The sequence below is a fragment of the Puma concolor genome, chromosome B1, assembly GCF_028749965.1.
Source record: "Puma concolor isolate L17-30 chromosome B1, mPumCon1.1.hap2, whole genome shotgun sequence".
Taxonomy (NCBI): Eukaryota; Metazoa; Chordata; class Mammalia; order Carnivora; family Felidae; genus Puma; species Puma concolor.
This window is the reverse complement of record NC_141670.1, coordinates 190,410,200-190,437,841: the sequence shown is the minus strand read 5'-3', so window position 1 is coordinate 190,437,841 and position 27,642 is coordinate 190,410,200. Positions and strand designations below refer to the sequence as shown.

The window sequence follows — 27,642 nt, the reverse complement described above, 5'->3', positions numbered from 1 at the left end:
GTGTGTCCTCAAAATGATTCAGAAGTGCATGTTAACTTCACATTATTTTCTTTACATCCTCTTCCTTCTCTTAGTTGATCAAAATATGCCATCTTCTATCCTGACACTACCTAGCTTAATTTTGACCGAATTACAATAGTCACAGGATTGACTTTTAATAACAAAAATATAAATAAAATGTAATGCTTAATTAAGAAGGCAGGAAATTAATTCAAAATATCAGAATAAGAAGAAAACTTTTATTAAAAATGGAAGATCCAAAAAAAGAGAAATTTTAGTTAATAATATATTATTGTATCTTATTCCAAATCTCAGGTTCTAAAAATTTAAGTTTTGCCTCTGGCAAAATTTTTAAAAAATAAATTGAAAACAAGGGGGACTGTAGTGTCATTGAATTTACTATCTGTAAAACTATCATTCTAATCTTGAGCCAGCTATTCTAATGTACTGTACCTACTTAATGAGCTGATGATAAATGAATAATGAACTATTCTCCTATGCTCTTCCAAGTAAACAGCCAATTTTAAAGAGCTTTTCTTTTCTACCTAAACATCTGATTTCAGCAAAAGTTTTAAACATTATGAAATCATCACTTGGCCTATCATGTCTACCTGAGTTGTAGTCAATGCTACTAAAGAATTAAAGTTTACATGAAGTTGATTGGCAAATTATTGTACACAAGCTTTTCCATACTTGGTTTTAAACATCCCAACTCATTTTTTTTAGACTAAAAGACACCAGAACCTATTCTTATGCCTCGTAGGGAGTATTTAAAAACAGAAAGGAAAGTATTTAAATACTTGAATATTAGAAATTCTAACAAATTGGATTTAGAATGGAGAATATTAATGACTTATCAGCTGAGTTAAAGTAATAGAGCTTTTTGCTGCATTTATTGAGTTCGATCCTTAACTATATCTCTTCTTAGAGTAATAACCAGAAACTTGGCTCTGACAGACGTGGAAGTTCACATAACAAGCAGGAGTTAACAGGTGCACACATGTATCTATGGATACACAAGCATGTACCTTTCTACCTCTTCTACAGGATCATGGGTGTGGGCTTTCTCTACAAGTAATTCAAATAAGCTTTCTGCTGGGTGAAATTGATTTGTATGCTTCCGGGTAAAAGTAACTTTGAAGAGGTAATAGCCTATGGTGATTACTGGGGCAATTTAGCTCCTAATGGTTATGATGAGCGGGTAATGTTCCTTAATTGTTTAGAATATTACATCTTGGAGACTACAGTGTTCTCACTTTTGTAAAGTTACCTCACAATGCCGAGCTGCAGTACATCAACTGTTTCCAACTGTAATCTTTCTCATTGTACTTTTGACACACGAAGCTTGGATGGAGTATCCTCACCCAACAAATCAAAAACCAGAATTTGTGGGGCGCCTGGGTGGCTCAGTCGGTTAAGCGTCCGACTTCGGCTCAGATCACGATCTCATGGTCCGTGAGTTTGAGTCCCATGTCGGGCTCTGTGCTGACAGCTCAGAGCCTGGAGCTTGCTTCGGATTCTGTGTCTCCCTCTCTCTCTCTGCTCCTCCCCCATCCATGCTCTGTCTCAAAAATAAATAGACATTAAAAAAAAAAAAAACAGAATTTGTCCTCTTGCTTTTATTCCATGGGTTTTCACCATATTCTCTGCTGCTCATATCCCCAGATACGGCAGCTGTGGTCGTGCCTGGGTAAATGTGTTCAAAGCTCAGTCATCTGTGGACCCTGTTCATGGTTGTGCAGTATCTGTGTTACACCCAGTACTTATTTAACCAGTTGTACTATACCCATGTAACCTCTGGATCTATGTTTTTAAAATGAATCAGTTTTAGTTAAATAAAGGTATTATAAAATAAAAAATGTGCATTCTCTCATGAAAAGAAAATTACTTAGCCATAAATGGAATAAATCCATAGAAAATACCTTCTAAATCAAACGTGGGTATGTTCTCAAAGTTTAGGTTACTCCTCTTGCCCTCTTTTTTTTTTTTTTTCAACGTTTATTTATTTTTGGGACAGAGAGAGACAGAGCATGAACGGGGGAGGGGCAGAGAGAGAGGGAGACACAGAATAGGAAACAGGCTCCAGGCTCTGAGCCATCAGCCCAGAGCCCGACGCGGGGCTCGAACTCACAGACCGCGAGATTGTGACCTGGCTGAAGTCGGACGCCTAACCGACTGCGCCACCCAGGCGCCCCACTCCTCTTGCCCTCTTGAAGACTGAACCTCAGATCTGCTCTGCTGTTAAAAACAGAGTCACAAGTTTTTGAGTGGTGATAAAGATATATTTGCAGGAGCTCAAGGTGTCCACTGATTCTATCAAAAGAATGGAAGAAATTATGAAAAGGCTACTTTCTTATTATATGACCCAACTGCTGTTTAATGCCAAGTCTAAGTGCCATGGAAAATTAGCTTACTTATACCAATGTCGGCATCAGACACCAGGAAGAATTATAATCTGGACTCTAGCAGAAAGAGAAAGGGGTTCTTAGCTAGAGAAAGGGGTTCTTGGCCAAACATGGCCACTGGATTTTTAGGTAAATCCAGCCCAACCACAAATATATACTGAGACAACAATGCCTAGCTAAAGGGCAGTCGATGAACTTGGCTTTCTGGGGTTTTGGGTTCCTCTGAAAAATGACAGGAATGAATTCAAGAGTCACTGCCACCCGTTACTGCACTTTGGAGTTCATTGTCTTCACCAGCTCTTTTTGTGAAACTTGGGTCTTTTACTTCTCAGAGTCTGAAAGACTCCCCTTTTAAGAAAAATAAATAATAAGAACTCCCCTTTTAAGAAAAATAAACCAGAAGATAGGAAATGAATTTTACCATCTTCCTAACTCAATTACCTGCCTATAAACTTGAGTGACATTTCTGAAGTTAAATCATAATCTGGGTAAGTCACCCTCAAATCTTGTCCACAAATGATTTTTCCCTTGGAAATTCTAGTGAGGGTACTCAATCACCTCTCCATTCTTGGTAAAGAATGATTATTTTTAGATGAACAGGAGATCCTACTTTCCTCTCCTCATTGCAGCAGAGATATTTCATGCTTCTTTTAACTAGTCCAAATTCAGAATATAGCTATGTCTGAAAGATCCTGTCAACAGAAATATATTCATTCAAGGAACGCTGTACTCCTTCATATATGAATAAATCAATTCTGGGTTTGAAGTCTATTTTATGCTATATAACTCTTTCTTTCATAAAGATTTATAAGATTTTAGCCCACTCTGTTCTTCCTATATCTCGACTGCTTTGTGTTTTAGCCTTACTTATCATCAACTGAATTGGAAAGATGGACAAAATCAAGATTGGAAAATATATGTCACAAAGTAAACTTGGATACCTTTGGACATAATATATGAAACGCTGAGCATTGCTTTAACTATATCAGTTAAGATTATAGAATTAATATTATAACCACCTTTTATCATGATAAAGAGTTATTTTAAGGAAGAGGCAAATCTCTATGTGAAAAATATAATTGAGATTATTTAAGGAACACATAAAGTTGAATTAAGTGTCTTTTCACCCATCAATCTTCCCAGTATATATTGGAAAGAACATGACTCAGGTATCTTAGCAAAGATAACGGACATCTAGAGAAGTACTTTAAAACTAAGGCTGAAGACCTAAATTATAAAAGTAGCTCATACAACAAAATAGAAATGCAAAGTTCAAGAATTTTACTTTTGACCAAAAAATGCTAATTAATCAGGTGGAAATCCAGATTGAGAGTTCCTCTGACCACTTATGGATTACTGATGGTTCTTTTTTTTTTTTTCTTTTTTTTTTTCCTGATGCTCTTCTTTTGAGTTCATATTTTCAATATTACACATCCAAAGCCCTAAATTGTAAAAGGCATCCGGCCTGATTCACTTGAAGAACTCTATTTTAACTCAAAGGGTATATAATTAGAATACTAGTATTCTAGCACTTCAAGATATTTTTAGAGTTGTTGCAAAACTGCTATATTATCACAGAAGGTTCCTTACTGGCACAGAAAATGGAAAAGCTGCTTGATGTGTTCAGGGGACTCTTGAATCTACCTTTTGCTCATCCTCATCTTTCCATTTCCAGGCCACGGACATGCCTATTGACTTGACCTTTGCTGTCAGCCCGTCATGGACTTCAGCTGCCAATCAGTCTTCTTAAAGCAAAGCTGGAGTAATGGCGGCACATCTGTGTTCAAAGGCCTGCAGGATAGCTGCTTAACTGCAGTGCATCCAAGTCCACAACCTCTCCCCAATCCACATTCCCCATCATTTCGCCCAAACACACTGCCTCAGGAGCAATACTGTCCAACCCCCGCTAAGGCCTCCACTGCTACAGTCCTGATCAGAGCCACCAGTCTCCCCACTGTTCGATCCTCGACCCTCTGCATTGGGGTCAGAGAACTTACCCTGAAAGACTCAGATGGAAAATACTGTAGGTTTTGCAGGCCAAGCAGGGGGCCTTATAACTACTCAACTCTGCCACGGTAACACAAAAGCAGCCATAGGTAACATGTCACCAAATGAGTAGAGTCCAGCTGAAACTTCATTTCTGGGTGCTAAATTTGAATTTCATACAATTATCCTGTGTCATGAAATCTTCTTCTTTTGATGTTTTATCAATCACTTATCAATGTAGAAATAATTCTCAGCTAATGGACCATATAAAACCCAGCAATGGGCTGTATTTGGCCCATGGGCTGTAGTCAGGTGACTCCTACTCTATTGTGCATCTCAAAAGAGCAGCCAGAGATTAGCATGATTGAATTTGACTCCTGCTCAGAGTCCTGCAGTGGCTGTCAGTGCCACTCAGAGCAAATGCCCAGGTTCTCACCATGCCCTGTAAAGCCTTATATATTCTGGTCTCCTTTGTTTGTCTGCCTTTATCTCCAATTACCCTCGTTGGTTTTTCTCTGCCCCAGCTAACTGACCTCCTTTCTGTTCTTTAAACACACTGAACGCAAGCCTGTCTTAGGGCCTTTGCACTGGAAGTTTCTCTGCCTGGAATCTGTTTCTCCATACATCTCTATGGCTCTCTTGCTTGCTTCAGGCTTTTGACCTAACCACTGTATCCTGACCACTCTATTTAAACTGTCATCATTCTGTTATGAGCTGATTGTGTTCCCCTAACTTTCATATATTGAAGCTCTAACCCCCTAACCTCACAATGTAACTGAATTTGCAGATCAGGTCTTTAAAGAGGTGATTCCATCAAATAAGGCCATTAGAGTGGGCCCTCATCCAATCTGACTCGTATCCTTATAAGAAAAGGAAATCTGGATACACAGGAAGATGTCAGAGCCATGTCGTCACAGAGGAACTGCCGTGTGAGGACACACTGAGAACAAGACCATGTGCAAGCCAAAGAGAAAGGCCTCAGAAGAAACCAAACCTGCCAACACCTTGATCTTGGACTTTGGGACAATAAATTGTTATTGTTTAAGCCACCAAATCTGCAGTATTTTGTTATAGCAGCCGAAGCAAACTAATACCTGCCCCAACTTCCGCATTCCTCCCAAACCCATTTACCCTGTTCTGCTGTTCTGCAGAGTAACTATCACCCACTGACATGCTATTTAATCAACTCAGTATGATTATTATCTATTTCCCCACTCCATGACAGCAATAAATCATCGTTTACTGATGTATGTTTTCTAAGTTCCCAGAATAGTGCCTAGAAGAGAGTAGGCACATAACAATTATCTGCTGGATGAATGAAACCTAGCAATATATTTCTGTCTATATCTCCCCTTCCTCTGTTTCTCTGCTTTTCCTGGGAAGTCCAATCACTAGCTCAGTTTCTCCAAACCCATAGCTCCTAAAACCTATCTCACATGCTATTACCCCTAAAACGACTCTTTTGCCAAAAAATGAAGGAAATCCTTTCTTTGGATTCTAGTAACACACTGCCTGAACCTCTCTCCTGGCACTTCACTTATTAAAGTCTGTATTCACATTTTTTTGTGTATTTTCTAATTCCTCTAGTAAATGTTAAGCTTCTTTATGGTAGGGCTGGTGTCTCATGAATGTTCATATGCCTCACCATGCCTGTTAGTGTATCACACATGCTAGAAGCCAATAAACATCTGATGAACTTATACACATTATTATAAAATCATGTCACTGAACAATTACCTTGTGTCAGACTCTATCTTAAGTCTGCATATTATCTGCATGTTTGGCAAAATCTTTTTGAAGGTGGCCCTGTCATTATCCCCTTTTACAGATGAGGTCATTGAGTGAGTGAGGTAAAGAAAATTGCCAAGATCATACTGCTAATGACTGGTGAAGACAGATTTCAAGCACAAGACTGTCCTTATGTAGAGGTCAGTATCTGGAGTAAGTAAAAAAGAAAAAAAAAGTGCTTACTTCGAAATAAAAATTTTAGTATGTTAAATGGAACAAAAATAAAGGAAGAAGTATCATTTACCTAAATTTCTAGAGGCTTGAATGGGCTGACTACACATTTCTAGCGACTGCTTTTCTTGTTCTGAACCCTAAGAGTATAGCCCTTGTGTATCCTTTAAATTTATATATAGACTCTGAGATTTTAAAATTTCATTATTTCATAATAAAATACTTTCCAAGATTAATCTTATTTTATCATTCATAATTGAAGTCTTAAAACATAAATGAATTGTATTAAATAAATTTGGTTTTCCTAAATATAGGATTTTAGTATCAATGTACACCTCCTATCCCCTTATAATATTTCATAAGGAATTTAAGAAATCATCAGGTTCATAAAACTGACTTCTGAAAGAGATAATTTCTACTTCCCATTATTTTTTAATTCTATTACATTTTGTATCCTAGGAAATAGGCAGGATAGGTACAGTTACTAATTTTATCCATTGATGAAGAAAAAAGCTTTATTAACTAACTTAAAAAAATTCAGTACTTCATACTCACGAATTTTTAGCAAAAACATATATGTTGCACATATTGTAGAAATATACAAGTTGCCTGCAATTTTTATTTTAGGCCGGAGAGGATTTTTGGTGAGAGTATTAAAGCATCACTGAGTATAACACTTTAAGTATACAGATTTTACACTGTATCATTTTTGAAGGAGATCTTTAAGTTCGGTATTCTATTTACTTTTTGAAAACTTTAAATCGATATAAACCAAACACACTTTGGCCAAAACAACTGAACGACTTAGCTGCTAAGGTTCACGTGATTTATCAGTATCCAAAACAGGGCTTCAGACTGTTTGAATGAATACTGATCCCCAACTATTGCTCTTAAAAATGCTGACTTCAAAAAGTCCCTGGTGGCAGCTTGAAGTGGGATCCCTTAATTTTTCTGATGAGGAAACAGACATCACGGGATATCTGAATATAAACTTGCCTGAGGTCTCCTACTAACACCGACGGTGCTAAGACTTCAGTTCAGGACTTCTTGGCCACCAAGACCAGGCATTTCTCTCAGACCAAGCCACTACCACAGGTTCTTATCACAATGTAAAGCTGACAGAACAATGTGCTTCTGGAATGATGGTATAATGGACTGACTAGTATTAAGACTAACTGGTCTCATGACCTTGGAAAAACCACTCCAGTAACTCAGCCACCAATATTCTCTTCTGAATTCTATTCTTCTTCTGAAAAGAAGTTAGACCAATGGAGAGTTTATGGCCCATGGAGAGTTCACATACCTGTGAGCCAATAACATATTCCACACAACTATTTCTACAAGTAGTATGACATACATAACAATATCTTTATTAATGCCATTGTGTTGTGCACTTTCGCTGATTGAGCTCCAACAAATTTCTTAACATTCAGAGATCATAGACTATGCTTCTGCTTGGAGACACGCTAGGAAGGCCTGACTGGAAGGCACAATTGCATGTATTTGGGTAAATGCCCAGCAGTTGGCTGTATAGTTTCCCTTGGGGGACTTTAGTAGACACAGCATAAAACTGATCTTTAAAAGTTCTAAAAGCTTTTTATAGACCTGGCTTCATAGCCCTTTGACGCCTTTTGACTTGTTTGGCTCAGGGAATTATAAGACGGTAGAAAAACTCTTCTATGTATACCCCATAATAAAACAGGCTCTATGTATCCTAACAATGTATTATAGAAGAGGAACTTGACTGATTTGGCAGGCTTTAAGCCTCTTGTCCTAACCTGGTGACCTTGCACAACAGAAATCTTCCCATTGTAGAGGTGATAATACTGAGCTAGGGGAACTTACAATTTTCTCAAAGTAATAAGGCAGCTGAAGAGAAAACTGTAGATAAAAAACAGAAAACTGAAATCATGATAACACATATTTTTCTAATACTCTTAAATTTATAGTATATCCAAGGTGGCATATTTTCATCTCTAGCAGGTTTACTGTAGCTGAAGACCGGAAGAACTTATAAATTTCTACTTTATTACCTGACAAATATTCAAATGCAATCATTATACATATAATATGTTCACTGTAGAAAAATGAGAAAATACATAGACATGTATACATAAATCACTCATGGGATACGTGACTTCTGAAGCAAATAGACAAGTAAACAGCACCTACCCCTATTTTTAAATGGGTAGTTATACCTCTTCTGTGTACAATTAGAGAGAATTCAGACTTACAGGGCTCTGGATTACCTGTAACAGTTTCTATAATGGGAAGAAGAACTGGGCAGAGATAAGAAAAAGCGGAACAACAGCAGAGATTAGAACGGGGAGCTGACATGACCCACATCACAAGAAGTGATAGAGGCAAACAATAACAATCTTGTCAAACTGGGAGAAAACATGCAGTAAAACAGAAGCAGAAGATGTAGCCTTGATCCCTAGAAAGCACTGGTGTGCAATGCAGTCATGTATCTGATGACTACTTACTGAGCATTTATTATGTGCTGGGCATGGTCTAGGAACTGGATTACAATAGTGAACAAAACAAACATGGTCCTAAAAAGGAATTCACATTCCAGTTTTGCAGACACTTGTAAATAATCACAATTATTTTAGATGGTGGACATTTCTCCGGGGAAGGTGACCAAATATCCCAGTTTGTCTGGGACAGGCTTGCATTTGTGCTGTGTTTAGGAATGCCTCTTTTTTACTCTGAAAAGTGCCTCAGTTTTGGTCACCCTACCTAATAAATGTCAAAAAGATGATATACAAGAAAGTCATTAGAGGTGAGGAGGGGAGGGCTGTTTTGGACTGGAAATGGCTCACTAAGGTGGTATCTGACCTGAGAATTAAAATCATCATAGAGCATTTCAGAGTGAGTTTGAGTTTGAGTAAGGAGAACGGTGTGTTGAAACAAAGGTAGAGTTTGGATTCTAAAAAATCTAGTTTTATACCTTAGCCCCACCACTTCTTGGATGTGGCACCTTGGGATAAGTTCTCTGTGGGAAAGGAACACGTTAAATTATATGAGGAAACATATTTATTTATGATACCCTCCCTTAAAACTACATTTTTAAGCAGATACCATAGAGTGGACAGTGTTAGGGGAGAGCTGGAGAATTAATTTTTTAAATGTCTTTTAGAAGATTCAGATCTACTTGAGCTGTGACTCTAACACCTGAATCTGTTAAATAATACAGGGTTGATGAGAGTTCAAAAAGTACAGAAGTCAGTGCACATCAGTGAAGACAGATCCCAGGGGAAGGTCAGAAATGCAAGATTCACTATTGCTCAATAAGCCACAGAAGTATTTATCTGGAAAAGGAATAGAACCTTCTAGTGGTCTTTGCTGGTTTCTGCAGTGATCAGGTCACCTTTTAGCAAGACTTCTTCCTTCTACAAATAACCCCACTGATCCTCTCCCTCCCTGCTGCTTCCTCACCTTTCTTGCTTGGCTCCTCCCTTACCAGCCTCTCCTTCTAATTCCTTCAGAGGAACGTGTCTTAAAGACTTATCATCTCCCTTAGGTTGCCCACTGTGCTTGCCTCTTCTTGGCTAAAACTACATAGGACAGCTCCCCTCTGTTTCTGGAAATATTAGTGCACGTTGGTTTCTTGAGTTAATTGCCCTGCATTTATTGGTTCTACTGGCAGGGTAACATAGGGAAGGAAGGAATTGTGAAGAAATAGTTTATAAAACCACAAGGCTCAGTCCTTAACAAGCACTTAATAAATGTTAGTTGAATGAATAAGAGGCAATTATAGTTACTAAAAACTAATAAAAGCAAAAGCAAAAGAGTTTAAAAATTGCAGTAATTTATACAGGTTGCTTCCTCTTTATTTCTAATTACCACGCAGCACATGGATGACTAGGTATCCAATTACCTTTGGGGAAAATTTAATTTGAAACGAACAACAACAAAAAAATGAAAACAAAAACAGAACATCCTACAGATACCAGATCAGTAATAATGACACAAGTTACCATTTGTTAAATGCCTCACAATAACAGAAATATAGGTAGGGATATTCCCACTTGACAGATGAATTGACCCAACTCAGAGCAGCTGGGTGACTTAACCACTGTAGGATGAGGGATGGGGCTGAAATTCCAACATGAGGTTCCCATCTCCTCCTCTGTGCGTGCCACTGCCTTCCAGAAGCACAGCCGGGCGCTGGGCAGGGAGAACAGCTCTCCTGGAACACGTTCTCAGAAGTCTTTTTTTTTTTTTTTCATTTTTAATGTAATATATTTATGTTACGGTCATGAAGACCGTTGATGAAAAGACATTAGGGGAAGCACAACAGAGCCAGACAGTGAGCCCGACACGAAGCACATAAAGGAGGCTGTCAAATGATGGAATGCTTTTTACAGAGTTTATTCCTCCAACCAAACTTGGTACAGTTCTTCCACCCTGGTTACCCACTCAGTTCTCTCTGATTATTATCATGATTACTGCCCCTCCTCAGCCATTCCAAGATGTTATCCTGCTGCACGGTCCTAAGCAACCACCTTTAAAAACTTAAAGTAAACATAGGCCTCAAATAGAAAACATTTTGAGACATTCTGGTGTTACTGTGGTATCTCAATCAGACAGAAGAAATGGACAATGTTAGGCATGGGGCCACCCATTGCAGAGGCTTGATAAAAACTAGTTGGTTTATCAAATTGCTTGGCGGATACTGTCAAAACTATATCGGTGCTGAAGTCTATCACGGCCAGCTGGAATTTGCTTTCTTCCACAAGTTAGGGCAGGCAGTTCCTGAGATTTTTGCCTCTCCCCACCAACCAACCCACGATTTTATCTCAAAGCTGGAAAACGGAGCTTGGAGAGGAAATATACTTTATCTTATAAAATCCACCATCATACCTAGCATACACAATCCATAGCCACATCGTACTGGTTACAATACTGTCTTCTCATGTAACAAACATTTCATTGTTTTCTTGTGCCATTTAATTTGACTGAGGACAGTGGCATCTCCTCAGAAAACAATTGGTTTGAAGGTATACGTTTATTTTACTTATAAAGTTTAAGAAACACACAGAGAAATTTTGGACAGAAGCTGTGCGGTCAAAATGAGAGATAAACAAGGATGGCGAAAGATGTGATAGAATGACAGAAACCTTAGGAGTCATCCAGGGAGAGGACTAGCTTGCTCAAGCCACTTTCAGTATCTTCTGAGGGGAAGCGACACAACCAATTTAGTAATTGTAAACAAAGGAAGTCTTGCCAGTGGTCACACCTGTGGTGGGCTAAAATAAACTAATAAATACAGCCATGAGCATATTTCCCCTACTCGGAGTGGTTTTCTCACTAGCTTCTAGAATGGGGTCAGCCAGTGGATGCAGTAGCAATAAATCTGAAGGTAGGAAGAAAGAGAAGGAACATATATATATATATATATATATATATACATATACATATATATATATATATATATATATATATATATATATTTTTTTTTTTTTTTTTTTTTTTTTTTGCCCTTGGAACTCCCTTCCTCTCAGGTCTCCAGGAGTTGGCAGTGTCCCTGGACTAAAGGCCACGTCTCCTATCAAGCAGCCCCCTGCAAACAGTTTCCCTCTCCAGGCTTCAGAGAGGGCTCCCCTCCCTTGGCCCTTCAGCGGTCTGCTGTTGCTAGCTTCAGAGCACACATTACCCCTGTTGATTCCCTTATACCCTACCCACATACACAGTCCCTTTATCAAATTCTTTTCTTGAGTATGATATCTCTTTCCTGCCAGGAAAATAACTCTTAACATATCACAATCAACATATCATATCCTCAACAGTCCTGGTCCTATGATGTAAAGCTTCAATATTTCTTCCAGAACTTCAACGAAGTGCTGATGTCTAATTGCTGAAGTTTCTGGTAAGAAAGCTCTGATTACCCTAACCAAGAGTGGCAAAAACAGCTGCTTCTATGAATATTAGCTCTTCCTTTTAGACTGCATGTTACATATTGATTCATTTTGCCCATCAGTCAACAAACGAGTTTGAAGAGTTTAGCATATCTAAGACTGGCATGGGATCATGGACTAGTTTGGAGTTCTCACAATGATTAAACAGTCTTCTTTTATAGAGTCTTCAAGCCCTACAAGTTTACCTCATAGACTAACTATATGGTAAGGAACATAAAATACAAGGTTATTAAACATTTGCATGCAGATTTTCTTCTGAAATGAAAAGGGTAGTCAGTATATGTCTTCATATATAGGTGTTTTTTCCCACTGAGTTCAGGGATCCTGTAACTAGATTTGGCTGTGATGGCAGAATTTGAGGATCCTGAATGAAAGTCCAACTTGTTAATAGAGGACAAAATAATTCTTCTGGTAGAGTTTCAAATATATACTCTGCTGGGAAAAGCAACACAATGACATTTTTTTCCTAGGAAGTCAACTGTAAACATCATCATCCTTCTCTGCTCTCTTCTCACCTGAGGGGAGGTTTCAATAGAAGCAGCACAAGAAAACGGAGTAGATCATGGCGGCACTCGACGTGCATTTCAGTAACGCAAGTGTCACACAGTCTATAAGGAGTGCAATTTCACTTTGTAGCAAAATTTGAATGAACTAAAAAATAAAAATTTAATCGTGAACAGCATAATTTCAGAGTCGGCAGGCCAAGCAAATAGAAACTGCTTATTCCATCATCACATGTCAGAGCCACGTGAACTGGGAAACAGAAACACCTGTCACCTTTTGCCAGAATTAAACTTGCGTTCTGTGGATTTTTATATACATGAGGTCTTCAGGAACATATCCTTTGCAAGAGATGTGTCTGCCCGTGTTCAAACGTGGCAGTGATGAGGACAGAAGAGAGGGTCAGAGGTGACTGAAGACTCGATCCTGTAACTTGTAACCATGAGGAAGAAAGAGGGGAAAGCAAAAGAAAGTAGATATAGCTAGAAACAGGCACTCTTAATTCTCCAATTTTTCTACAGCTCACCCTTTATTTTCACTTCACACTTACAAAATGTAACATAAAAATATCTCAATCTTTATATCACTAGCCCTGTGGATGGCTTGATTCACAGTAACTTCAACACTGAATGTAAGGCTGGAAACCACGCAAACTTGGGAAATAAATGTGCTTGCTTGCACACTGAAATTTTCTACTTGATGAAATGATGAATGTTTACTTCATGTTTTTAATAATACAACTTCATTAAATTTGAAATACTTTAACCCACAAGTTAAATAGTAATTCAATGCTTAACAGGATATTTTGGTTTAAATTGCTTTTGGTTCCCTTGGGTGGAAAGTCAAACTTGGCCACACCTGTAACTTGCTGTCTTGAAGCCTGAAAAAGAGCCCCAGGCAATATCCACCTAAGCTGTATGTGTGGGGTATACTTGCTAATAAGAAAGTGACTTCAGATCTTGACTTTTCAAGAAAACTATGTATAGAGAATTGATAAATGTCCAAACAACCCCCAAATTAGTTCCATAAAACATTCCAATAGTAAATTTCACACATCAAGAAGAAACAGTTCAAAATCTGGCGCTTGTGATATCATTCTCCCTTTCTTAATAGGTCAGCATTGGGGCGCCTGGGTGGCGCAGTCGGTTAAGTGTCCGACTTCAGCCAGGTCACGATCTCGCGGTCCGTGGGTTCGAGCCCCGCGTCGGGCTCTGGGCTGATGGCTCAGAGCCTGGAGCCTGTTTCCGATTCTGTGTCTCCCTCTCTCTCTGCCCCTCCCCCGTTCATGCTCTGTCTCTCTCTGTCCCCAAAATAAATAAAAACGTTGAAAAAAAAATTTAAAAAAAAAAAAAAAAAAAAAATAGGTCAGCATTTATGTGAGAGGGTGTTTTAGATGTTCCTATGGTACACAAATTGCCTATCGAAGCGCCCATTCAAATTACCAGTGTCATATTACAATTGTCATATTACAATTCTCATAAATCACCTTGATTTATTTAGATGTGTGAGAATATATTGGTTATTATGAGCCCGTCTAGAATTGGGTATAGAATGGTACATGAAGATGCAGGTCTCAAATCAAAAAGGAATTAGGATAGTTAATCCTGTATTGCACTATACTACACTGACATGCCATTAACAGGTAGTATTTGCTTATGGATCTCTGGCAAGTATTATATATAACAAAGGATCCTTAAAAACGCTTCTATTTTCATAAGTAAAGCCAATTTTTGTGTCTGTAAAATCTATTCTTTGAAAAATGATTTGCCATGATAAAAATAGGTAAAATGTTTCTGGTAAAATAAAATAATATTACCTGGACAAATCTTTAACATTTTATATTCTCTTTTGCAAAGATTATTTTTCATGAATTGTTAATTATTTATTTATAAGCAATCCTAGGCATTGCCAAAACTTACATGAAAAGCTCTCAGAAAAAAAATAGCTGCTTTCCTCTAACTTGTTATAACACCAATAAAACACATCAAAGCAGAGTTTGTATCCATGAAAATTTCTTTTTACTTCAAATTTTCTGTGTTTGTATAAAGGCATGTGTATTCTGGATATCAATGAAAGGCAACTCCCAACAATACAGGTTATGTATTTCAGAATTAACCTGTTTTCAAATGTAAAACAAAATCACTATTTCCTCAGATCACATCTTTAATGGAAAAAGCGAGAATAAAGACCTTGTTGGTAAAATAAAGAAAAAAAAATCATCCGTGACATATTGGTATTGTTTTAAAATTTTGATAACTACAAAGACATATGCTGATTGTTCAGGATACAATTAACAAATGCTTGCATATCCAACCTTAAAGCAAAATTTTTAAACTAATTCAACTCTGCTTCCTACTTCTTCATTAATTACAAGCCAAGGGACTTGAAAGTGTTCTAATGAATTTTACATTAGATTCTGCAATATGAACAGTGTATATTATCACAGCATCTAGTAAATGCATAAATTGGCTTTTCCAAGTTGCATTTTGAGTGGTTGTAAAGATTCTGGCTAGATTTTACAATGTTTAGTATTAGAGCCTGAGCTGAAAAGATTTTTACAAGAAAGAAGTTGCTATAATCACATTTCTGAGGTCATAAATCTATCTTACTACTGTATAATGATCTGTCCTGTTTCTCAAAGTTCTTTTTTTTTTTTTTTTTCTGTTGTGACTCAGAAAGGAGTCCCACCTATACTGATTTCTAAATATGCATTAAATAAGTCTGGAAAAATTGCTGCTATACCAGCTTCCCATAAATTTCATATTATAAATTACCATCCAGTCATTGGATAACCACTGTAATTTAGATTCAAAATTTATGGTTTACGACTTTGCAACCACTTACCATCTTCATAAAATCCTTTGAAAATGAAAGTTTAAGGAAACTATGCATGGACCGAGCAAAAAGGCAGAGCAATCCACCTAAATCCAGTAAGAAACAGGTAAAAGCTTAAAATTGCTTTATCAAAGAGGAAAATACAGACTAACATGGAAACCTCTTAGAAAGCTTTCTTTTATAAAATATTTCTCTAATTTCAGAGCAAGATAAAAGACCACATATTGAGCACTGTCCAATGATACACAATATCACAAATGGCACACCATCCTGAACGGAAAACTTAAAGCAAATATATTAGTATCATCGATCAAGTGAAGTCATATTGATGGGACTATGTATTGGTAACAGAAATATAAAAACTGGGTAGAAAATACAACAGAACTCAAAGTTAACAAAAGTCAGGTACAGACTGTCAGTGATTACTCTTCAAAGCATCAGAAGTCACCACGATCGGCACTGCTTGAAGATTAGCATCTGATAACAATTCTATTGATGTTTATTAATACTTGATTCTCCAAGAAATGGATTGATTTTCACAGCTATTCTCTCAAAAGTGTTCTTCCTTATCGGATTATTGACAGAATCATATATGTAATTCTGTTGTTAACACTAAAGAGTTTATTTCCTAGAGCAAATGTTGCTCAAGTTCATCCCTCAACCTCTGCATCATAATGTATAGGTTTACTTGCTAGCCCTTCTTTCTAGTTATTTAAAGAAAACAAATTTAAGCTGAAAAAATAAAGCTACCAATACTTCTTCATGGCAGAATCAAACTATAGTATGCTACTGAGCAAGCTTCGCCTCTCAGAAGTTTGATGGCCCATTAAAAATATCTATTGTCACAGTGGACGTAGTTTGGGTCCCACCTGTCAGTATCTTAATAACGGCATTGCCTAGGAACCTCATGGGTAGCAAAACTGCTAGTTTAGGCTCACAGTTTTGGAACATCTTAAAAATATTTTCTTGCTATCAACACTTAGATTTAAATAGAGTTTCTATTTCAATAGTGCAAATTTTTGACTATCGAAATAACTGCAATGAAACAAATATCAAACCTCTCATGGACATTTTACTCTTTAGCTGTTTTCACATTTTGCTCACATTTTGCAAGCAACTGAGAAATCCAAAAGGAATGGCCTTAACTCTTTCACTGCCTAGTTCAGGGATCAAATACTAGAAATAATCTATGGCTTATAATGATCAAAGAGTTCTAGAGAATTTCTAAATACATGCAAGAAGAAAACAGATAAGTGGTTTTCCACCAAACTGCAGCAAGCAGGAGAGAGGGAGAAACCCCTCACGCAAGCATGCATTAAAAAAAAAAAAAAAAAAAAAATCTACTCTGCAGACACTGCTTCCTCAGATTGAGGCACATTTAACAGCAACACTGCCAAAAAGACATAAAAGATACATCCATAGCATCCAGTTCTACCCCAAAATTAGAGCTGCACTGCACACATTTTTAGAAACGTGAGTCTCAGCAAACACTCACAATTGTATTTTATTGACATTAAAAATAAACACAACACAGAAATAGTGAGCCTTTCCTAGTCCGTTTCAACTTCATTACCATACTCTATCAGCCTCTATTATTAAAAAAAAAAAGTCATTACCTGTATGAAGAGAACCTGTTAATAGTCTGAGAAGGTACTGGGCAAATTTCAGTATTTCACGTTTACACCGTTTTCTACAGCCACTCATCTTAAGCAACAAGGTATTCCTCTGATGAGAGCCAGAAGTCTTTGCCAATAAAAAAAAAAAAAAAAAAAAAAAGACAGTCTCTGAGGGGAAACTTCTGTCTCAGTTTATGTCACAGGCTGCCTTACAACTCCTGTGGAATTAGCTGTTAGTGCCTGAATCAGAAATTCCTTTAAAAAGCTAGAGCAGCCGGATACGGATAGAACAGTAACAGGGTGGTGAAAAGGGGCTGCTTCCCAGTATGGTCACCAAGTTCTTCTGTGGCAACAGATAGGCTGCTGGCTCCCACTTGTAGTACCCCACTGTGGCTCAGCTCAGCATCCCCTCTCCAGGAGCAATTGCAACCTCACAGACCATTCACGGGGAGGCGGGGACTGTGATGCCAGCTCATCAATGAATCAGCATGTAAGCAGGTGAGGGGACAGATGACAGGTCACTGGGGCTGAAACCCTTCGGGTACCAATAAAAAAAAATTAAAAAAAAAAGTCTGTTAATGCAATCAAGCCTGCTGGGGGAGAATCTCGGTGTCTAAAGCTGTACAAAATGACTCCCCCCTCCCACCCACCAAAAAAAAAAGGAAGTAGAAAAGCATGCTGTTCAAGGTCAGACATCAGACAATTCCCTGACACAGTGTTAATCAGATTCAGAAAGCCTAAACAGCAAAAAGGTACATTTGAGGAGCTGACCCTGATTCTAAACAAACGAAGTTAAACATTTACCACCAAATGCAGGCAAGGCTGTTTTGTCACAGATAAATATATTCCACTTCATGGGCAAAGAGGTGGAAAAGAAGCTGTTACCTAAATTTGGTTGTGTTTTTGGCACCGTCCAGGCTCAAGTATTTGGAAATTTAAAAATTAAATAAATAAAATAAAAAAAATCAGTCTCTTTCAAAACACAGCAGTCTGGAAACCAGAACTCTTAAGCCCCTGTACTTTGCCTCTAGGCAACAGAGCTCCAAAACTAATTTACTGCATTATCCTAACAGAAAGAACAGACTCAGTTTCTCCATATTTCTAAGAGGCCAAAATGCCACTTGCTAGCTCTCTACCAACTGACTTATTTTGAATAGTGAGAACAAGTGTGAGAGTTCGCAATTTTCACAAAGTACTTTTCTATTAAAGACAGTCGTAGAGGTAGGCAGTTGCTATGAAAGCCAGAAAACTACATGCCTGCCTTCTTAGAAGGTGCTGTTGTTGTTTTTTATTCTTGAGTGCTTTGGGTGGTTTCTAGGATTTGTCTACACTCTAATTTGTATTCCCAGGGTGCATATTTGTTTCTGCTTATTTTGTATAAATATAAGTATTATCTCCATGAGATTTAGTATACACAGAATGCACATCCCTCATATTTAAATACCTAGATAACGGGGCACCTGTGTGGCTCGGTCAGTTAAGCATACTTCGGCTCAGGTCATGATCTCCAGATCTGTGAGTATGAGCCCCGCATCGGGCTCGGTGCTGACAGCTCAGAGCCTGGAGCCTGCTTCGGATTCTGTGTCTCCCTCTCTCTCTGCCCCTCTCTCACTCATGTACTGTCTGTCTCTCTCTCTCTCTCTTTCTCTCTTTCTCAGAAATAAACATTAAAAAAATTTTTTTTAAATACCTAGATAAGACTTTTTTTTCTCCTCGACAGTTGTAATTATCCTAGTTGGAACTAATACTTCCCAACAATATGATGCATGAAATGATCTTCTTTTTACAGTAAGCAAAGAAGCACTCCAAGAATCATAAACAGATTTAGGGGTAACAACACACTCTTTCTAGAACTCTCCCACATGCCCAGAAACAGTGGTATAGTCATCTGAATGGGGTAATGAAACATGCTTTCCAGGAATTTTCAGAACCTCAGTTCAAAGTGTCTGAGATAGAAACGATTTCATACACAAAGTTTAGCAACATACGTTTTGAAGTTCTTGCTCACATATATCTGCCATGAGTAATGGCATCAAGTTTGAAACAGGCAGAAGAACTATACTATTATAGTTCCATAGTTGGGCTCATTATTCTAAAGCCTCATTCTCTTATCTATAAAATGTGGATCTGGGTATTCTGTTCATTTCTTAAAGAGTAAAACAAGATATGGTAGAGATGACATTAAATACAACACTTTCATTCATTTACGTAGAAATTATGTACTGAGCACTTGTTACATTCCATACGTGATTCTAGTGCTGGAGATACAACAGTAAGGGAGAAAGACAAAACACTGGCATTGGAACCACATATGGAACATAACAAGCGCTCAGTATGTAATTTCTACATAAATTACATGGTATTCATGGAGCTTACACGTCAGTACAAAAAACAAATTAGCAAAAAATAAAGAAAATATCACATGTGGATAAGTACTACGGAGACTATGAAACCAGGTTGGTAGAATAGAAAGAGTAGTCAGGGAAGACATCTCTAGGAAAAGACAACTAAGCTGAGATATAAAATTATAATAAGGAGCTAATGGTCAGCCATGAAATGTTTAAGACAAAAAACATGTCAAATGGTGTGAAAAGTTTATACAAATACTCCAAGCTGAGTAAGAGTTCTGCATCCTAAAGGAACAGAAAGAAGGGTATGGCCACTGAAGCATACTGAGCCAGAAGAGACTTACAGGAGATGATTTCATGGAGACACATGGGGCTTCTAGCCAGAGCCTACGTGCAGGGCCATACAGCCCAGGGTAAGGAGTTTGGATCTAGTCTGTATGTGCTGGAGAGTCATCCCTGGGAATAGGGAAATTATAGACCCATCTGCTATCTAAAGGATGAATTGGAGGGCAGTAAGAGTGGAAGAAGAGACAGCTATGAGGGCCATCATGACAGTGGCATGGCCTGGAGTGGAAATGAGAGAAAATTCCAAGAAATCTAAAACAACAACAACAACAGCAACAGCAAAACTAGAATTAGTTAGTTCAACAAGGCCACAGGATACTAGCTGAACACTGAATTGTACTACCGAGAAATCAATTGTATTAGTAATAAATGTACGGATGCTGAAATTTAAAATACAATCACTTACAACCGCTCCAAAAAATGAAAACTTAGGTGTAAATCTAGCAAAACATGAGTAAAACTTGTGTTCTGAAAATTATAAAAACTGATGAAAGAAATAAAAGAATATTTAAATAAATGGAGAGACACAGCATGTTCACGTACTGGGAGACTCAACATAGTAAAGATGTCAATTCTCTGATATACAGGCTTAACATAATGTCAAAAATTCCAATCTCAAAATCGCATTAAGATTTTTTTTAATATAGACAAGATTATTTTAAATATATACCGGAAAGGACAAAGCAGCCAGAATAGCTAAAACGACTTTGAAAAGAAGAGTAAGTCTCGAAATCATTCTACCTGATTTCAAGAGGTAGACAGCTACAGTAATGAAGACAGTGCTCATTGTAGACAGATGGACACACAGTTCAGTGGAACAGAACACAAAGTCTAGAAACAGATCCATACAAGATGCACAACTGATTTTTGACAAAAATGCCAAGAGCAAGTCAATGAAGGGAAACATCCCTTCAACAAGTGGAACCAGAACAAATTAAACATCTATAGGCAAAAGCTGAACTTTGACCAATACATCATATGTTATACAAATATTACCTCACAATGAACTACGGACTTAAATGTAAAACTGTAAGGAAAACATAGCAGAAAAATCTTCAAATGTAAAACTGTAAGGAAAAATTAGGAGAAAAATCTTCAAGATCTTGGGCTAGGCAAAGATTTCTAAGACATCCCACAAAAAACATTACTTATAAAGCAGAAAATGATGAATTGAATGTCATCAAATTTAAAAAATCACCCATCAAAGACCATGTTCAGATAATGAAAAGACAAGCTATGGAGTAGGTGAAAATATTTGTAAGCCACATATCTGACAAAGGACTAACATCTAGAATATAGAAAGAACTTTCAAAACTCGACAGTACAAGGCACACAATGCAACTAGAACATGAACAAAAGACAAGCAGAGACATTTCACTGAAAAAAAGATACACGGATGGTCCCCGGATTACAATTCTTTGAGTTTACAATGGTGCAAAGGTGATATGCATTCAGCAAAAATTGTACTTCAGATTTTGACTTGGATCCCTTTCCAGGCTAGTGACACACAGTACAATACTCTCTTGTGATACTGGGCAGCCATAGCTTCCAGTCAGCCACGCAGTCACTGGAGTAAGTAACCAATATGGTTACAACCATCCCACACCCACACGAGCATTTGGTTTTCCAGGCTCAAGATAGTATCCAATAAATTACATGACATATTCAACATTTTATTTTTAAAAAATTGTTATTGTTTTATTTATTTTTGAGAGAGAGAGAGACAGAGTGTGAGTGGGGGAAAGGCAGAGAGAGAGAGGCAGACAGAATCTGAAGCAGGCTCCAGCTCTGAGCTGTCAGCACAATGCCTGACACAGGACTCGAACTCACAGACCACAAGATCACGGCCTGAGCTGAAGTGGGACGCTTAACCAACCGAGTCACCCAGGAGACCCTCAACATTTTATTTTAAGACAGTCTTTAAGTTAGATGATTTTACCCAACTGTAGGCTAATACAAAGGTTCTGAGCAAGTTTAAGGTAGACTAGGCTAAGCTATCACGTTCAGTAGGTTAGGTGTATTAACTGCATTTTTGACTTAACCATATTTTCAACCTATGATGGAACACAGCCAATCATAAGTTGAAGAAGATCCATACAGAGGTCAAATAAGCATACACAAAGATTTTCAATCTCATTAGTCATTACTGACATGCAAAATAAAACTACAATGACGGATCACTGCACATCTATCATAATGAGTAAAATGAAAAAAGAAAATAGCGGTAAGACCAAAGGCTGGCAAAGACACAGAGAAACTGGGACTTTCATACATCGCTTGTGCAAATGAAAAATGGTACAGCCACTCTGAAGAACAGTCTGATAGTTCTTTAAAATTCTAAAAATACATCAACCATATAACCCAGCAATTGCACTCCTGAGCATTTATCCCAGGGAAATGAAAATCTATATTCAGACAAGAACTTTGACATAAATTCTTACAGAATTCTTGTTTTTAATACCCCAAACTGGAAACAACCTAGATGTCCTTCAAGAGGGGAATGGTGCTACAAACTATGAGGCCACCATACTACGGAATACTACCCAGCAGTACGATGAACTATTGATATACACAACTTGGATGAACTCAAGGGAATTATGTTTAGTGGAAAAAGCCTACCTCAAAAGGTTACATACTGCATGATTCCATTATGTAACATCCTTGAAATGACAAAACTATAAAAATAGAAGCCAGATTGGTGTATGCCAAAGATTAAGAAAATGGTAAGGGACACAGGGAAGGGGATGTAGCTATAAAAGTGCAACACGAGGAAACTGTTCTGACTGCTATCAATGCCAGTATCCTGGCTGTGATATTCTACTATGGTTTTGCAAGATATTACCACTGGGAGAAACTGGATACTTTATCATGGGATCTCTGCACAATTTCTTACAATTGCACGTCAATCTACAATTATCTCAAAAGTTTACCCAAAATGTAAATAAATATTTAAAAATACCTTTCTAGTACCTAGGGTGCATTACTGTTTTAGGTTCTGAATATACACAAATAAACCAAACAGACAAAACTGGTGATTTACAGAACTTACATCACAATAGGGAGAAAGAGTAAAATACAGCAAGAATGGAATATGCTGAATGAGGGAGGGGACAGCAGTGGAGGTAAATTGGGGTGATCCGGAAACTCTTTGCTGAGCTGTCATTTAAGCAAAAATTTGAAGGAGATGCAAGCATGAGCCGTGTAGATACCTACAGTACATGTATGCATGGGAATCTTCTCTGGATATGCATCCTTCTGTAGCTTCCAGACATTCCACCAATATCCTGCCATTCATTCTGTTGAGGAACTTTCTTGAAATCAGCCCTTTGTAAAGGCTCAATTTTGCTTAGTTTTTTAGTTTTATTTGATTATATGTGTGTGTGTATTTTATATATATATATATTATATATATATAATTTTTGGTTGCGTTTTTAGAGACAGAGAGAGCACACACAAATGGAGGAGAAAAGCAGAAGGACGGAGAGACAGAGTCTTCAGCAGGCTGCATACCCAGTGTGGAGCCCTACGTGGGGCTACATGGGATCATGACCTGAGCCAAAATCAAGAATCAGACCCTCAACTGACTGAGCCACCCAGGCGCTCCGGGCTCAATTTTGATGCAGAAGCCCAGAGCACCAGTCTAGTCAATCTTTTCTCTAGGGAAAGCAATCACAATGGCAGATTTTGTTGGGGAACCCACTGCCTATATCTATTTATTACTGGGAGGTGTGTAGGAGAAACATTGTTGTTTAATGCTATCCTTAGGAGAACACAGTACAAAATTAAGACAATAAATACAAAAATGCTACAGGCTATTTGAAAATAAAAAAGAAAAATGTTCTTAATTATTAGCTAATTTGACTAATATAACCATTACCTCCAACAATATCAGTAGTCAAAGTGGCATGTTCAAAAATAACAGGTGTCCTGAATGTTTCAGAAATGCTTGTGCAAAGCCATGGTCACTCACGGAGAAATGTGAGTGAACTTCCCAACAGCTCACAAAGCCCAAAGGTTTTACAGATGAGCAAATCACTTAGCACCTTTCCCGCACGTGGTATAGAGGCTGCTAACAGTTCCTGGGGTCAAGTCACTGCTACATTTAATTTAAAGACAAGCTGGCATGCAATGTGGTACAAACCAAAGCTCCTGTGAGGGAGGATTCCTCAAGCAACCACTACAACCACTAGTCTTGGTAAGTTACAGAGGAACACAAACACACAGGCTCATTTCAAGATGTATTTCTCCTCATTGCATTCTGGATGAAAAAAAAAAATTTTTTTTGATCAGATCTTTTTGAGACGTCCAAGCCCAAGAAAAGCAATTCTTAAATACACTTGGGTCACCTTTTGCTCCTTAGAATGGAAGAATAAACATGACTGATTGATTAAGGGAAGTGGGTTGGCTTTCCTTCAAGAAAGAGAGTACCCAGTGATTGCAGAGAAGACTTGCCACCACGGAGTTCTCCCCCCGCAAGTCTGCTCCTCCCAATGCATTTTGGTGTATTCTGTGTGTCTCAGTGGGAACAGACACTGTTATGCTTTTCAAATTGTCACAAGTTGCAAAATCAAACATGTGCAGCTTAAAAATAGCTCACCATGGGGCTGCAGAGAGAAGCGGAGCAGAGCCTCCCGGCAAAGTCACAGGTTTTGAAAGTGGGTCTTGATAAAATTTCAGACTAGCTAGTGTCCATTAGAGAGGAATGTCCCAATGCCAGGTCCATTATTATTCCAGAAACATCACTATTCACCTACTTCAATAAATAAGGAGCATGCCAACATACTCTTCTGCAGCAAGTTTGGAAACAGCTTTGTGAATACAAAGCAAGTCAAAATTGAACTTACTGGCATGAGAAGTCCCTCTCTCATGTGCCTAGGTCTAAACCAACCAAAAACCATTTAATTACTACTCTAGATTAATACCTAGATAATGCAAGTTTTCAGGTATTCTACCCTAATTTAATGGTCTTATACAATGAGACCAAAACTATTAATACAAAAATTATGTATACTTAATACAGGCAAATATTTACATGCAAATAGGTCCATGAATACAAATTACGAGAGTCTTTTAAAAAGTGGGGAGCTGAAGAAGTGAAATTTTTTTTCCAGAAGATGATATTCTCACTCTTTTGTTTTGTTTTTAAGAGGGAGAATTTTTCCTTCATGAGTGTTCAGAGAGAAGTAAAAACTGTTTGTGTCATAAGCATATATTTTAGGGAAACGATCCATTGGAAATATGTACTAGCTGGAACTGAGGGCTCCTTCAGTGGGGTTCCACCCACCTGGAGCCCTGTGTGAAAGCCTTATTGTTATTGTTATGGGATCTGGGAACAGATGCGTTTCACTGATGAAAAGCCTCCAGAGTCAGAATAAGATGAATGCATACTACTTAAAAGAAAATAAAAATATATTGGAGAGTCCCGGCAAGCAGAGATATGGCTGAGATCATGGGCGTGGAAATGTGCTCTGTGTCAGCATGCACATTTGAAGGACGGTAGAAGAGGGCCATCAGGAGGAAAGGTGCCATGTTCCCAGGCACAGATTTATGCCCAGATTATAAAAAAAAGGAATTGCCGGGTCCCGAGGCCCATTCTTCCACGAAATTAGGTTGAAAACTGTGTCCTGAAAGAATTTATATTAGCTTATTTTCTTTATGATTTATTATTAGTTTTTGCCACTTTCTGATGAGGCATATATAGCAAGGAACTGGCATTCTAATTTACACTGGAATTAAATATCAAGTTATTTACTCAGACTCATTTTGCTCAGCTATGAAAGAGCCTTGTAATCTCCCTAAAAAAAAAAAATGTGGTTATTGGGCGTATTAAAACAATATCCTATAATTATATAGTAATTTTAAAGTTTTCACATTTTTTTTTCTTTATTGAGATCTCTAGAACTTATCCACATCCATTTTAACCACACTCCTACCTGGTTTTCCTCAAAGTATGGTTTGGGGCCTATTTGCATCAGACCCACCCAGGTTACCTGTTTAAAATCCAGATTTTGTGGCCCCCACCTTCAATCTGCAAACATAGAATCCTTGAGCATGGGGCAAGAAATCTTAGAAATTTAGTATTTCCTGGGTTCTCAAAAACAAAGAATTTTGATCTAAGCAACCTAAGTCAACTACCTGCTTGGAATGCAAAGTCAAAGAAGAAGTAAACTGAAATTTAAAGATGATAAAATTACCGATCAATAAAAGTTCTGATAATCTATCAGAGAGCTCAGCCCAAAGCCACCCGAAGTCGCTGTGAGGTTGGGATGTGGTCTTGGTAATGCATATTTCAAAAGGAAGCACAAGTGTCAAGGAAGCTGCATTTTCAATTCTATCAAAGGCAATCAATAGGCAGGTTCAAAACAATCAGATTGCTCATTTGGCTTCAGCAAAAGCCATCAACCATAAGCAATCCTGTGGTGTCTGAATCTAATGGACGCACGTAGGCTTGGTGACACAGCCTTTTTCTACCATTTTACCAGAATGGCCCATGTATTTAAAAACAGGCCACATACATGATTCAAACCATATGTTACTTCTCTTCCCTCCTCTATTACACTTTTTGGAAGACTAGCCTTTCTTTCTTTTTCAATTATCATGCTATACCTACACAATTTGGTTAATATAATTATAAGTGAGCTGATGTTGTTATATAAGTGAGCTAGTGTGTTGTTAGGCACAGAGACTTTCTGCCTCATTCTCTTGTGAGTTGAGATGTCAGAAAAAGACAATTTGGAGTCTGGGGTAACTAAATGAAGGGCTGTATAGAATTGTTAAAAAGTTGAAAAAAGCAATAAATATGTTGGCTTTCCCCTAACTCCTACCTAATGTAAATGAATGATGTGTTGATTTAGGGAATTTTTACTGGGTTTCTCTCACTTACCAGGCTGATGTCAGGAATCAAGTTTCAGATGATGTTAAGGTATATACTGGACATTCTAAAATTCCGATCTAGCATTCAGAACAAAGGTCAAGGTTGGAGGCCACATTTAGAAGCCATCCATGTAGAAGTGACAGTTAAAGCTAAATATAGATGGAATGAACCCCTGACAGAGACAGAGGTGACCTACAAGGCTCATGTCACACAGTCTCAGTTATAAATGGCTTTGCCCTACTTTTCATTCAAGACTGAACTGCCTTATACTGCTTATCACAAAACAGGTGATTTTTTTTTAATTTTTTTTAAAGATGCAAATTCTGAAAAATCAGAGAAGAGCTTAAAATCAAAACCAAAAACAAAAATAAAAAAGAACTAGTCTAAAAGACTGTAAGAACAGTGATATTAAAATGGAAATATTCTCAATTTGTTCAACAGAAAAGGATTTTCTCACTTATGTAAACAGAAATATTAGACGCAATGTCATTAGATGATCAGAGGAGCAAAGTTACTCTGTCATATACCAGGTTATGATTCTCTTTAGTGTCAGTAATCGCTTTCACAAAGTTCCTGCTAAAGTTTCCGCTGATGCTCTTATAACCACACTAACACCATGACCAGATGCTTAAACAGCAGCACATATCCTAGCCCTGCAGATAATAATTACCTACGTCACACCAGAGCTGCGGGAAGAGGCAAGCCTCAGATTAAATGAGTATGCCATTATGGAAAACAAAGCGCTATAACAACAATGAAACACAACTGCTGTCATTATCCCAAAACTATACGTTCTTGTCTTGACTTACGTAAAGCAAAATATTAGATCACGCTGAAAATACTTCTTCC

General features: G+C 37.8%; 1 protein-coding gene across 3 annotated transcripts in view; it reads right to left on the bottom strand.

The window, feature by feature from the left end:
• The window catches only part of KCNIP4 (potassium voltage-gated channel interacting protein 4), a 1,167,863-nt gene that overhangs the window by 902,340 nt on the left and 237,881 nt on the right, over nt 1-27,642 (bottom strand). The window contains exon 1 of one of the 3 annotated variants that reach the window (XM_086705351.1): nt 17,227-17,352. The exons of the other annotated variants lie outside the window; for them this stretch is intronic. Coding sequence (XP_086561477.1) covers nt 17,227-17,314 — 88 coding nt within the window. The 5' untranslated portion in view covers nt 17,315-17,352. Of the gene's footprint in view, nt 1-17,226; nt 17,353-27,642 lie in introns of those variants that run through there. 3 annotated transcript variants of the gene reach the window in all.